General features: G+C 59.4%; 1 protein-coding gene across 1 annotated transcript in view; it reads right to left on the minus strand.

Moving 5' to 3' along the window:
• Positions 1-2,767: 2,767 nt before the first annotated feature.
• The window catches only part of WBP1 (WW domain binding protein 1), a 29,495-nt gene continuing 18,776 nt past the window's right edge, over positions 2,768-13,486 (minus strand). Inside the window, exons 2-4 of the mRNA XM_072131730.1 lie at positions 10,053-10,155; positions 9,813-9,974; positions 2,768-4,129 (exon numbers count right to left, since the gene is read on the minus strand). Of these exons, the coding sequence (XP_071987831.1) occupies positions 3,528-4,129; positions 9,813-9,974; positions 10,053-10,155 (867 nt within the window). The 3' untranslated portion in view covers positions 2,768-3,527. The remainder of the gene's footprint in view (positions 4,130-9,812; positions 9,975-10,052; positions 10,156-13,486) is intronic.

Raw genomic sequence — 13,486 nt, forward strand, 5'->3', positions numbered from 1 at the left:
GCGCTAGCATTAAGAGTTTAACGCTAAAACTACCCTTCTTATCGCTGTTACTACAGCCAGAAGATTGGGTGAACTTCAGGCTATTTCTATCAGAGAGCCTTATATAGGTATTTTGTCTGATCGTATAACCCTTACTCTAGATCTAGGCTTCATTCCCAAGGTGGCATCCAATTTCCACAGGCATCAAGAAATCACCCTTCCATCTTTCTGCGAAAACCCCTCTTCTAGTAGGGAAGCTTCGTGGCATCTTCTGGATGTAAGAAGACTTGTGCTAGCTTACCTACAGGCTACAGAACCCTGGCGCATAGACAATAATCTGTTTATTCAATTTCAGGGGAAGAATAAAGGGAAGAGGGCTTCGAAAACATCTATAGCAAGATGGCTAAAGTTAGCTATCTCCACCTGCTATACGAAGCAAGGGAAGGAGGTTCCTACAAATCTGAAGGCTCATTCCACCAGGACTATGTCCACTTCCTGGGCTGAGAAAAGAGGCGCATCACTAGAACAAATTTCCAAGCCGCTACCTGGGCCTCACCATCCACCTTCTTAAAACATTACCGACTGGACTTACCTTGTTCTCAGGATCTTTCCTTTGGCAGGAAGGTTCTACAAGCAGTCATCCCACCCTAGAGTTTCTACTTATCTGGTAGATCTCCAAGTGGGCCGTCATGGGGGACGTATTGGAAATGTGTAATTAGACTCTTAACTATTTGTAGTCTCCCGAGCGCCATCATAATGTACAGACCCTGATCTCATCTCTCTGTAGTCTCCCGAGCGCCATCATAATGTACAGACCCTGATCTCATCTCTCTGTAGTCTCCCGAGCGCCATCATAATGTACAGACCCTGATCTCATCTCTCTGTAGTCTCCCGAGCTCCATCATAATGTACAGACCCTGATCTCATCTCTCTGTAGTCTCCCGAGCTCCATCATAACGTACAGACCCTGTTCTCATCTCTCTGTAGTCTGCCGAGCTCCATCACAATATAAGAACCCTGTTCTCATCTCTCTGTAGTCTGCCGAGCTCCATCACAATATAAGAACCCTGTTCTCATCTCTCTGAAGTCTCCCGAGCTCCATCCTTATATACAGACCCTGTTCTCATCTCTCTGTAGTCTGCCGAGCTCCATCACAATATAAGAACCCTGTTCTCATCTCTCTGTAGTCTCCCGAGCTCCATCCTTTTACACAGACCCTGATCTCATCTCTCTGTAGTCTCCCGAGCTCCATCATAATGTACAGTCCCTGATCTCATCTCTCTGTAGTCTCCCGAGCGCCATCATAATGTACAGACCCTGATCTCATCTCTCTGTAGTCTCCCGAGCTCCATCATAATGTACAGACCCTGATCTCATCTCTCTGTAGTCTCCCGAGCGCCATCATAATGTACAGACCCTGTTCTCATCTCTCTGTAGTCTGCCGAGCTCCATCATAATGTACAGACCCTGTTCTCATCTCTCTGTAGTCTGCCGAGCTCCATCACAATATAAGAACCCTGTTCTCATCTCTCTGTCGTCGCCCGGGCTCCATCCTAATGTACAGACCCTGATCTCATCTCTATGTAGTCTCCCAAGCTCCATCACAATATAAGGACCCTGACCTCATCTCTCTGTAGTCTCCCGAGCTCCATCCTTTTACACAGACCCTGTTCTCATCTCTCTGTCGTCGCCCGGGCTCCATCCTAATGTACAGACCCTGATCTCATCTCTATGTAGTCTCCCGAGCGCCATCCTTATACACAGACCCTGATCTCATCTCCCTGTCGTCGCCCGGGCTCCATCCTAATGTACAGACCCTGATCTCATCTCTCTGTAGTCTCCCGAGCTCCATCCTTTTACACAGACCCTGTTCTCATCTCTCTGTCGTCGCCCGGGCTCCATCCTAATGTACAGACCCTGATCTCATCTCTATGTAGTCTCCCGAGCGCCATCCTTATACACAGACCCTGATCTCATCTCCCTGTCGTCGCCCGGGCTCCATCCTAATGTACAGACCCTGATCTCCTCTCTGTAGTCTCCTGAGCTCCATTCTAACGTACAGACCCTGATCTCATCTCTGTAGTCGCTCAGACTCCACCATTTCTATACTGTGGTCACAGATTCCCATGTGTGTGACCCTATAGGAAAATATAGGGATGCCTGCACCTCCAAAATAAACATTTGTGTGCATGGAGCCTGGGATCTGACCAGCACACACTTTCCATTTCCACCAATTCTGTGAATATCATAATACAGCTGTGTGGTCGCACACTTGGGCTTCTCCATGACTGCAGTGCTCGTAAACCACCATATAAATGGAGAAATATGCCATCTTCAGGACCCCATTTTTATATCTCCACGGCCCCACTGTTTCAGATGGGGTCATGTATCATAGATTATGGTTGAAAAAAGACACTCGTCCATTAACTTCAACCAAGGAAGGGAAGGGATTGGAGGAGGAAGGGATTTAGGGGAAACAATTCTATATAACATAACCATCAATGTGATTTAGGTGTAAAAAGGCATCTAGACCCTACTTGAAGCTCTCTACTGTCCCTGCTGTGACCAGCGCCTGAGCTCTGCTATTCCACGGATTGACAGTTCTCATAGTAACAAAGCCCTGTCGCCTCTGGTGATTAAACCTTGTTTTCTCCAAACACAGACAGTGCCCCCTCGCACTAGAATACAGCTTTATTTTCTAAAGGGGCCACTTTGCAGAATGTGTGGGATCTCCAGACCCCCCCTTTATCACAGAGTGTTGGGAGTAGCCCTTTAAGACGACGCAGCATACTGTAAACAGCTTTATTTGGTGGTAACACACACTCCATCGTATACAGCGGTATATATAGACCCCTCCTCCAGCGCTTGCCATATGTACATGGAATCAGTACTGGCCATACAAAGAACGTACAAGGATGAAACTACAAGAAGCTTATGGGAGCGATCCCCAAAAGTAGGAACCAGAAGTTCCAAATCACCAGTTACACGTCCTATCCGTATTGGGTCACCTCTACTAAAGAAAGCAGGGCAGAGTGTTACATGGAATTTGGTAAGACCCGGTAGAGATGGCTCGGCAGCATCAGATAACTGTCCAATGCAGCCCCTGGGTGGCCCGACAGCGCTCCCCCACCCCGGTGGCCATAACGCTACACGTGATTATCCGCTGCGCCGCCCTCATTTGTCTTGCCTATGGTTACGTAACTACTATATAGTCCTGTGGGCGGTGGTGCAGGGTCTTGGCAGGTGACGCCCCATTCCTCTGGCTCCCCCCTATGATATAGTCCTGTGGGCGGTGGTGCAGGGTCTTGGCAGGTGACGCCCCATTCCTCTGGCTCCCCCCTATGATATAGTCCTGTGGGCGGTGGTTCAGGGTCTTGGCAGGTGACGCCCCATTCCTCTGGCTCCCCCTATGATATAGTCCTGTGGGCGGTGGTGCAGGGTCTTGGCAGGTGACGCCCCATTCCTCTGGCTCCCCCCTATGATATAGTCCTGTGGGCGGTGGTGCAGGGTCTTGGCAGGTGACGCCCCATTCCTTGGCTCCCCCTGGGTTACACGGGCTGGATGGGAGAATTTGGTTCTGTATCTTCCTTCTCCACGGGAGACTCTGTAGATTTCCTCCTCGGTGTGCAGGCCGGATCATCGTGGACCTGGCTGCCATGTGCTCCTTCCTCTTCTCCCTCCACCTCAATCCCCGAGTCCCCCGTCAGCCGCCTCTGTCGGTAATGTTCTTCCTCTGCCTCCTCGTCCTCCTCCTCAATGTCCCAGCATTGGTGAGAATCAAAGAAGTCCACGTAGGAGGAGAAGGCGGTCTGCTTGTGGAAGGAGCGCACCTGGCCACAAGCCCCCTGCTCCTCGTCCTCCTCCTCCTCAGGGGACTGATCCCAGCTCCTGCCCTCACTGCCCAGGCTGGTGCCCGTCTCGTCTGTCACCTGCACAGAGAAGGAGCTGCTCCCGGATAACATACAGCCGGAAGTACAGGAGCAGCTGCTGGAATGATCCGAGCTGGCCGAGAAAGAGGGAGGATCCGAAGGAGGAGGAGATGATGAGGGGAGCCCCAGCTGGGTGAGGACGGAGCTATAGGGGGGAGGAGGAGTGCTGGGCCCATACGCTACTTCCTCATAAGCCGGAAGCTTAAAGGATGAAAGTACCCCTGGAAGATACCAACAAGCATCAGCATGTTACTAGTCCACAAGTCCTGATCCCAGGAGACTACCCCAACAGTACTGCCAGATACTACCCCCGCCCCCAGGAGACTACCCCAACTGTACTGCCAGATACTACCCCCGCCCCCCGAAGAGACTGCCCCAACAGTACTGCCAGATACTACCCCAATAATACTGCCAGATACTACCCCCGCCCCCCGAAGAGACTACCCCAACAGTACTGCCAGATACTACCCCCGCCCCCAAGAAACTGCCCCAACAGTACTGCCAGATACTACCCCCGCCCCCAGGAGACTGCCCCAACAGTACTGCCAGATACTACCCCCGCCCAAAGGAGACTTCCTCAACAGTACTGTCAGATACTACCCCCGCCCCCAGGAGACTACCCCAACTGTACTGCCAGATACTACCCCCACCCCCCGAAGAGACTACCCCAACAGTACTGCCAGATACTACCCCCGCCCCCAAGAAACTGCCCCAACAGTACTGCCAGATACTACCCCCGCCCCCAGGAGACTGCCCCAACAGAACTGCCAGATACTACCCCCGCCCAAAGGAGACTTCCCCAACAGTACTGTCAGATACTACCCCCGCCCCCAAGAGACTGCCCCAACAGTACTGCCAGATACTACCCCCACCCCCAGGAGACTGCCCCAACAGTACTGCCAGATACTACCCCCGCCCCCAGGAGACTACCCCAACTGTACTGCCAGATACTACCCCCACCCCCCGAAGAGACTACCCCAACAGTACTGCCAGATACTACCCCCGCCCCCAAGAAACTGCCCCAACAGTACTGCCAGATACTACCCCCGCCCCCAGGAGACTGCCCCAACAGAACTGCCAGATACTACCCCCGCCCAAAGGAGACTTCCCCAACAGTACTGTCAGATACTACCCCCGCCCCCAAGAGACTGCCCCAACAGTACTGCCAGATACTACCCCCACCCCCAGGAGACTGCCCCAACAGTACTGCCAGATACTACCCTCGCCCCCAGGAGACTTCCCCAACAGTACTGCCAGATACTACTCCCGCCCCCAGGAGACTGCCCCAACAGTACTGCCAGATACTACCCCCGCCCAAAGGAGACTTCCCCAACAGTACTGTCAGATACTACCCCCGCCCCCAAGAGACTGCCCCAACAGTACTGCCAGATACTACCCTCGCCCCCAGGAGACTTCCCCAACAGTACTGCCAGATACTACCCCCGCCCAAAGGAGACTCCCCCCAACAATACTGCCAGATACTACCCTCGCCCCCAGGAGACTATCCCAACAGTACTGCCAGATACTACCCCCGCCCCCAGGAGACTGCCCCAACAGTACTGCCAGATACTACCCTCGCCCCCAGGAGACTATCCCAACAGTACTGCCAGATACTACCCTCGCCCCCAGGAGATTGCCCCAACAGTACTGCCAGATACTATCCTCGCCCCCAGGAGACTATCCCAACAGTACTGCCAGATACTACCCCCGCCCAAAGGAAACTCCCCCCAACAATACTGCCAGATACTACCCTCGCCCCCAGGAGACTGCCCCAACAGTACTGCCAGATACTACCCCTGCCCCCAGGAGACTCCCCCCAACAGTACTGCCAGATACTACCCCTGCCCCCAGGAGACTCCCCCCAACAGTACTGCCAGATACTACCCCCACCCCCAGGAGACTCCCCCCAATAGTACTGAAAGATACTAACCTCGCCCCCAGGAGACTACCCCAACAGTACTGCCAGATACTACCCCCGCCCCCAGGAGACTATCCCAACAGTCCTGCCAGATACTACCCTCGCCCCCAGGAGACTACCCCAACAGTACTGCCAGATACGACCCCCGCCCCCAGGAGACTATCCCAACAGTACTGAAAGATACTACCCTCGCCCCCAGGAGACTACCCCAACAATACTGCCAGATACTACCCCCACCCCCAGGAGACTATCCCAACAGTACTGCCAGATACTACCCTCGCCCCCAGGAGACTATCCCAACAGTACTGCCAGATAATACCCCCGCCCAAAGGAGACTGCCCCCAACAATACTGCCAGATACTACCCCCACCCCCAGGAGACTCCCCCCAATAGTACTGAAAGATACTACCCTCGCCCCCAGAAGACTACCCCAACAGTACTGCCAGATACTACCCCCGCCCCCAGGAGACTCCCCCCAACAATACTGCCAGATACTACCCTCGCCCCCAGGAGACTATCCCAACAGTACTGCCAGATACTACCCTCGCCCCCAGGAGACTTCCCCAACAGTACTGCCAGATACTACCCCCGCCCCCAGGAGACTGCCCCAACAGTACTGCCAGATACTACCCCCGCCCAAAGGAGACTTCCCCAACAGTACTGTCAGATACTACCCCCGCCCCCAAGAGACTGCCCCAATAGTACTGCCAGATACTACCCCCACCCCCAGGAGACTGCCCCAACAGTACTGCCAGATACTACCCTCGCCCCCAGGAGACTTCCCCAACAGTACTGCCAGATACTACCCCCGCCCCCAGGAGACTGCACCAACAGTACTGCCAGATACTACCCTCGCCCCCAGGAGACTATCCCAACAGTACTGCCAGATACTACCCTCGCCCCCAGGAGATTGCCCCAACAGTACTGCCAGATAATACCCTCGCCCCCAGGAGACTATCCCAACAGTACTGCCAGATACTACCCCCGCCCAAAGGAGACTCCCCCCAACAATACTGCCAGATACTACCCTCGCCCCCAGGAGACTGTCCCAACAGTACTGCCAGATACTACCCCTGCCCCCAGGAGACTCCCCCCAACAGTACTGCCAGATACTACCCCTGCCCCCAGGAGACTCCCCCCAACAGTACTGCCAGATACTACCCCCACCCCCAGGAGACTCCCCCCAATAGTACTGAAAGATACTAACCTCGCCCCCAGGAGACTATCCCAACAGTACTGCCAGATACTACCCCCGCCCCCAGGAGACTATCCCAACAGTCCTGCCAGATACTACCCTCGCCCCCAGGAGACTACCCCAACAGTACTGCCAGATACGACCCCCGCCCCCAGGAGACTATCCCAACAGTACTGAAAGATACTACCCTCGCCCCCAGGAGACTACCCCAACAGTACTGCCAGATACTACCCTCGCCCCCAGGAGACTATCCCAACAGTACTGCCAGATACTACCCTCGCCCAAAGGAGACTCCCCCCAACAATACTGCCAGATACTACCCCCACCCCCAGGAGACTCCCCCCAATAGTACTGAAAGATACTACCCTCGCCCCCAGAAGACTACCCCAACAGTACTGCCAGATACTACCCCCGCCCCCAGGAGACTCCCCCCAACAATACTGCCAGATACTACCCTCGCCCCCAGGAGACTATCCCAACAGTACTGCCAGATACTACCCCCGCCCCCAGGAGACTGCCCCAACAGTACTGCCAGATACTACACCCCGCCCCCAGGAGACTCCCCCCAACAATACTGCCAGATACTACCCCCACCCCCAGGAGACTCCCCCCAATAGTACTGAAAGATACTACCCTCGCCCCCAGAAGACTACCCCAACAGTACTGCCAGATACTACCCCCGCCCCCAGGAGACTCCCCCCAACAATACTGCCAGATACTACCCTCGCCCCCAGGAGACTACCCCAACAGTACTGCCAGATACTACCCCCGCCCCCAGGAGACTATCCCAACAGTACTGAAAGATACTACCCTCGCCCCCAGGAGACTACCCCAACAGTACTGCCAGATACTACCCTCTCCCCCAGGAGACTATCCCAACAGTACTGCCAGATACTACCCCCGCCCAAAGGAGACTCCCCCCAACAATACTGCCAGATACTACCCCTGCCCCCAGGAGACTCCCCCCAATAGTACTGAAAGATACTACCCTCGCCCCCAGGAGACTTCCCCAACAGTACTGCCAGATACTACCCCGCCCCCAGGAGACTATCCCAACAGTACTGCCAGATACTACCCCAATAATACTGCCAGATACCACCCCCGCCCCCCGAAGAGACTACCCCAACAGTACTGCCAGATACTACCCCAATAATACTGCCAGATAACACCCCCGCCCCCAGGAGACTACCCCAACAGTACTGCCAGATACCACCCCCGCCCCCAGGAGACTGCCCCAACAGTACTGCCAGATACTACCCCCGCCCCCAGGAGACTATCCCAACAGTACTGCCAGATACTACCCCCACCCAAAGGAGACTATATCAACAGTACTGCCAGATACTACTCCAATAATACTGCCAGATACCACCCCCGCCCCCAGGAGACTGCCCCAATAATACTGCCAGATACTACCCCAATAATACTGCCAGATACCACCCCCGCCCCCAAGAAACTGCCCCAACAGTACTGCCAGATACTACCCCCGCCCCCAAGAAACTGCCCCAACAGTACTGCCAGATACTACCCCCGCCCCCAAGAAACTGCCCCAACAGTACTGCCAGATACTACCCCCGCCCCCAGGAGACTGCCCCAACAGTACTGCCAGATACTACCCCCGCCCCCAGGAGACTGCCCCAACAGTACTGCCAGATACTACCCCCACCCCCAGGAGACTCCCCCCAATAGTACTGAAAGATACTACCCTCGCCCCCAGAAGACTACCCCAACAGTACTGCCAGATACTACCCCCGCCCCCAGGAGACTACCCCAACAGTACTGCCAGATACCACCCCCGCCCCCAGGAGACTGCCCCAACAGTACTGCCAGATACTACCCCCGCCCCCAGGAGACTATCCCAACAGTACTGCCAGATACTACCCCCGCCCAAAGGAGACTATATCAACAGTACTGCCAGATACTACTCCAATAATACTGCCAGATACCACCCCCGCCCCCAGGAGACTGCCCCAATAATACTGCCAGATACTACCCCAATAATACTGCCAGATACCACCCCCGCCCCCAAGAAACTGCCCCAACAGTACTGCCAGATACTACCCCCGCCCCCAAGAAACTGCCCCAACAGTACTGCCAGATACTACCCCCGCCCCCAAGAAACTGCCCCAACAGTACTGCCAGATACTACCCCCGCCCCCAGGAGACTGCCCCAACAGTACTGCCAGATACTACCCCCGCCCCCAGGAGACTGCCCCCAATAGTACTGAAAGATACTACCCTCGCCCCTAGAAGACTACCCCAACAGTACTGCCAGATACTACCCTCGCCCCCAGGAGACTACCCCAACAGTACTGCCAGATACTACCCCCACCCAAAGGAGACTACATCAACAGTACTGCCAGATACTACCCCAATAATACTGCCAGATACTACCCCAATAATACTGCCAGATACTACCCCAATAATACTGCCAGATACCACCCCCACGAGACTACCCCAATAATACTGCCACATACCACCCCCGCCCCCAGGAGACTGCCCCAACAGTACTGCCAGACACTACCCCCCGCCCCCAGGAGACTCCCCCCAACAATACTGCCAGATACTACACCCCGCCCCCTGGAGACTCCCCCAACAATACTGCCAGATACTACCCCCACCCCCAGGAGACTACCCCAACAGTACTGCCAGATACTACCCTCGCCCCCAGGAGACTCCCCCCAACAATACTGCTGGACAGTAAATAACTAGATCCCCAGAGCCACAGGACCCAATATTAACCCCCCCCCCCCATGCCCTGGAGACAGGAGGCGTGGCCTGTGTAGACACTTACTAAGGTCCAGCATGGATGGGGGGTAGTGGCAGGCACGATGGTAGGCAATGAGGTTGATCTCCCGCTGCCTCTGCTGATGCTGTAGACGGAGTTTGGTGCGTCGATGGCGATAAGCGCAGCAGCAACTGAGCAGAATGAGAAGAGACCAGAGGAGCCAGAACCCTGCGGAGGACAGAGCCGCGCATGAGAGGCCGACCCCCAGCACCACACACACAACAGGGGGAGACAGGGGAGACTTACACCACAGCTCATAGTAGTAGGTGCAGCACCCGCTCTCCCCGCAGCAGTGGCCGCTCTCACACACGTACGGCTTATTGTTCACCCCAGGGCAATGCTCCCGAGCCTGGAGACAAGACACGAGGGGTTAATGGCCAACCACAGCACCAGACCCTAAGAGGCAGAGCAAGGACCCTGACAAGTGCCCCCTCCCCCCCTTCACTGCTGCTCCCCTCTGACCAGACCCCCCCCCACAGCTGCTGCTCCCCTCTGACCAGACCCCCCCCCCCCACAGCTGCTGCTCCCCTCTGACCAGACCCCCCCCCCCACAGCTGCTGCTCCCCTCTGACCAGGGCTCCCCCCCCACCACTGCTGCTGCTCCCCTCTGACCAGGGCTCCCCCCCCCACCACTGCTGCTGCTCCCCTCTGACCAGGGCTCCCCCCCCACCACTGCTGCTGCTCCCCTCTGACCAGGGCTCCCCCCCCCACCACTGCTGCTGCTCCCCTCTGACCAGGGCTCCCCCCCCACCACTGCTGCTGCTCCCCTCTGACCAGGGCTCCCCCCCCCACCACTGCTGCTGCTCCCCTCTGACCAGGGCTCCCCCCCCCCACCACTGCTGCTGCTCCCCTCTGACCAGGGCTCCCCCCCCACCACTGCTGCTGCTCCCCTCTGACCAGGGCTCCCCCCCCCCCACCACTGCTGCTGCTCCCCTCTGACCAGGGCTCCCCCCCCCCACCACTGCTGCTGCTCCCCTCTGACCAGGGCTCCCCCCCACCACTGCTGCTGCTCCCCCCTGACCAGGGCTCCCCCCACCACCACTGCTGCTGCTCCCCTCTGACCAGGGCTCCCCCCCCCCACCACCACTGCTGCTGCTCCCCTCTGACCAGGGCTCCCCCCCCCCACCACCACTGCTGCTGCTCCCCTCTGACCAGGCCCCCCCCCCCACCACCACTGCTGCTGCTCCCCTCTGACCAGGGCTCCCCCCCCCCACCACCACTGCTGCTGCTCCCCTCTGACCAGGGCTCCCCCCCCCCACCACCACTGCTGCTGCTCCCCTCTGACCAGGGCTCCCCCCCCCCACCACTGCTGCTGCTCCCCTCTGACCAGGGCTCCCCCCCCCCCCCCACTGCTGCTGCTCCCCTCTGACCAGGGCTCCCCCCCCCCCCACCACTGCTGCTGCTCCCCTCTGACCAGGGCTCCCCCCCACCACTGCTGCTGCTCCCCTCTGACCAGGGCTCCCCCCCACCACCACTGCTGCTGCTCCCCTCTGACCAGGGCTCCCCCCCCACCACCACTGCTGCTGCTGCTCCCCTCTGACCAGGGCTCCCCCCCACCACCACTGCTGCTGCTCCCCTCTGACCAGGGCTCCCCCCCACCACCACTGCTGCTGCTCCCCTCTGACCAGGGCTCCCCCCCCCCACCACTGCTGCTGCTCCCCTCTGACCAGGGCTCCCCCCCACCACTGCTGCTGCTGCTCCCCTCTGACCAGGGCTCCCCCCCACCACTGCTGCTGCTCCCCTCTGACCAGGGCTCCCCCCCACCACTGCTGCTGCTGCTCCCCTCTGACCAGGGCTCCCCCCCCCCACCACTGCTGCTGCTCCACTCTGACCAGGGCTCCCCCCCCCCACCACTGCTGCTGCTCCCCTCTGACCAGGGCTCCCCCCCCCCACCACTGCTGCTCCCCTCTGACCAGGGCTCCCCCCCCCACCACCACTGCTGCTGCTGCTGCTCCCCTCTGACCAGGGCTCCCCCCCCCCCCACCACTGCTGCTGCTGCTGCTCCCCTCTGACCAGACCCCCCCCCCCACAGCTGCTGCTCCCCTCTGACCAGGGCTCCCCCCCACCTCTGCTGCTGCTCCCCTCTGACCAGGGCTCCCCCCACCACCACTGCTGCTGCTCCCCTCTGACCAGGGCTCCCCCCCCAACACTGCTGCTGCTCCCCTCTGACCAGGGCTCCCCCCCCCACCACTGCTGCTGCTGCTCCCCTCTGACCAGGGCTCCCCCCCCCCACCACTGCTGCTGCTCCCCTCTGACCAGGGCTCCCCCCCACCACTGCTGCTGCTGCTGCTCCCCTCTGACCAGGGCTCCCCCCCCCCCCACCACTGCTGCTGCTGCTCCCCTCTGACCAGGGCTCCCCCCCCCACCACCACTGCTGCTGCTGCTGCCCTCTGACCAGGGCTCCCCCCCCCCACCACCACTGCTGCTGCTCCCCTCTGACCAGGGCTCCCCCCCACCACTGCTGCTGCTCCCCTCTGACCAGGGCTCCCCCCCCCACCACCACTGCTGCTGCTCCCCTCTGACCAGGGCTCCCCCCCCCACCACTGCTGCTGCTGCTCCCCTCTGACCAGGGCTCCCCCCCACCACTGCTGCTGCTGCTCCCCTCTGACCAGGGCTCCCCCCCCCCCACCACTGCTGCTGCTGCTCCCCTCTGACCAGGGCTCCTCCCCCACCACTGCTGCTGCTCCCCTCTGACCAGGGCTCCCCCCCCCCCACCACTGCTGCTGCTCCCCTCTGACCAGGGCTCCCCCCCCCACCACTGCTGCTGCTGCTCCCCTCTGACCAGGGCTCCCCCCCACCACTGCTGCTGCTGCTCCCCTCTGACCAGGGCTCCCCCCCCCCCACCACTGCTGCTGCTCCCCTCTGACCAGGGCTCCTCCCCCACCACTGCTGCTGCTCCCCTCTGACCAGGGCTCCCCCCCCACCACTGCTGCTGCTGCTCCCCTCTGACCAGGGCTCCCCCCCCCACCACTGCTGCTGCTCCCCTCTGACCAGGGCTCCCCCCCCCCACCACTGCTGCTGCTCCCCTCTGACCAGGGCTCCCCCCCCACCACCACTGCTGCTGCTGCTCCCCTCTGACCAGGGCTCCCCCCCCCACCACTGCTGCTGCTGCTCCCCTCTGACCAGGGCTCCCCCCCCCCACCACTGCTGCTGCTCCCCTCTGACCAGGGCTCCCCCCCCCCACCACTGCTGCTGCTCCCCTCTGACCAGGGCTCCCCCCACCACCACTGCTGCTGCTCCCCTCTGACCAGGGCTCCCCCCACCACCACCACCGCTGCTGCTCCCCTCTGACCAGGGCTCCCCCCCCCACCACCACTGCTGCTGCTGCTCCCCTCTGACCAGGGCTCCCCCCCCCCCCACCACTGCTGCTGCTCCCCTCTGACCAGGGCTCCCCCCCCCCACCACTGCTGCTGCTCCCCTCTGACCAGGGCTCCCCCCCCCCCCACCACTGCTGCTGCTCCCCTCTGACCAGGGCTCCCCCCCCCACCACTGCTGCTGCTCCCCTCTGACCAGGGCTCCCCCCCCCCCACCACTGCTGCTGCTGCTGCTCCCCTCTGACCAGGGCTCCCCCCCCCCACCACTGCTGCTGCTCCCCTCTGACCAGGGCTCCCCCCACCACCACTGCTGCTGCTGCTCCCCTCTGACCAGGGCTCCCCCCACCACCACTGCTGCTGCTCCCC

The sequence above is a fragment of the Engystomops pustulosus genome, unplaced genomic scaffold (genome assembly GCF_040894005.1).
Source record: "Engystomops pustulosus unplaced genomic scaffold, aEngPut4.maternal MAT_SCAFFOLD_129, whole genome shotgun sequence".
Lineage (NCBI taxonomy): Eukaryota > Metazoa > Chordata > Amphibia > Anura > Leptodactylidae > Engystomops > Engystomops pustulosus.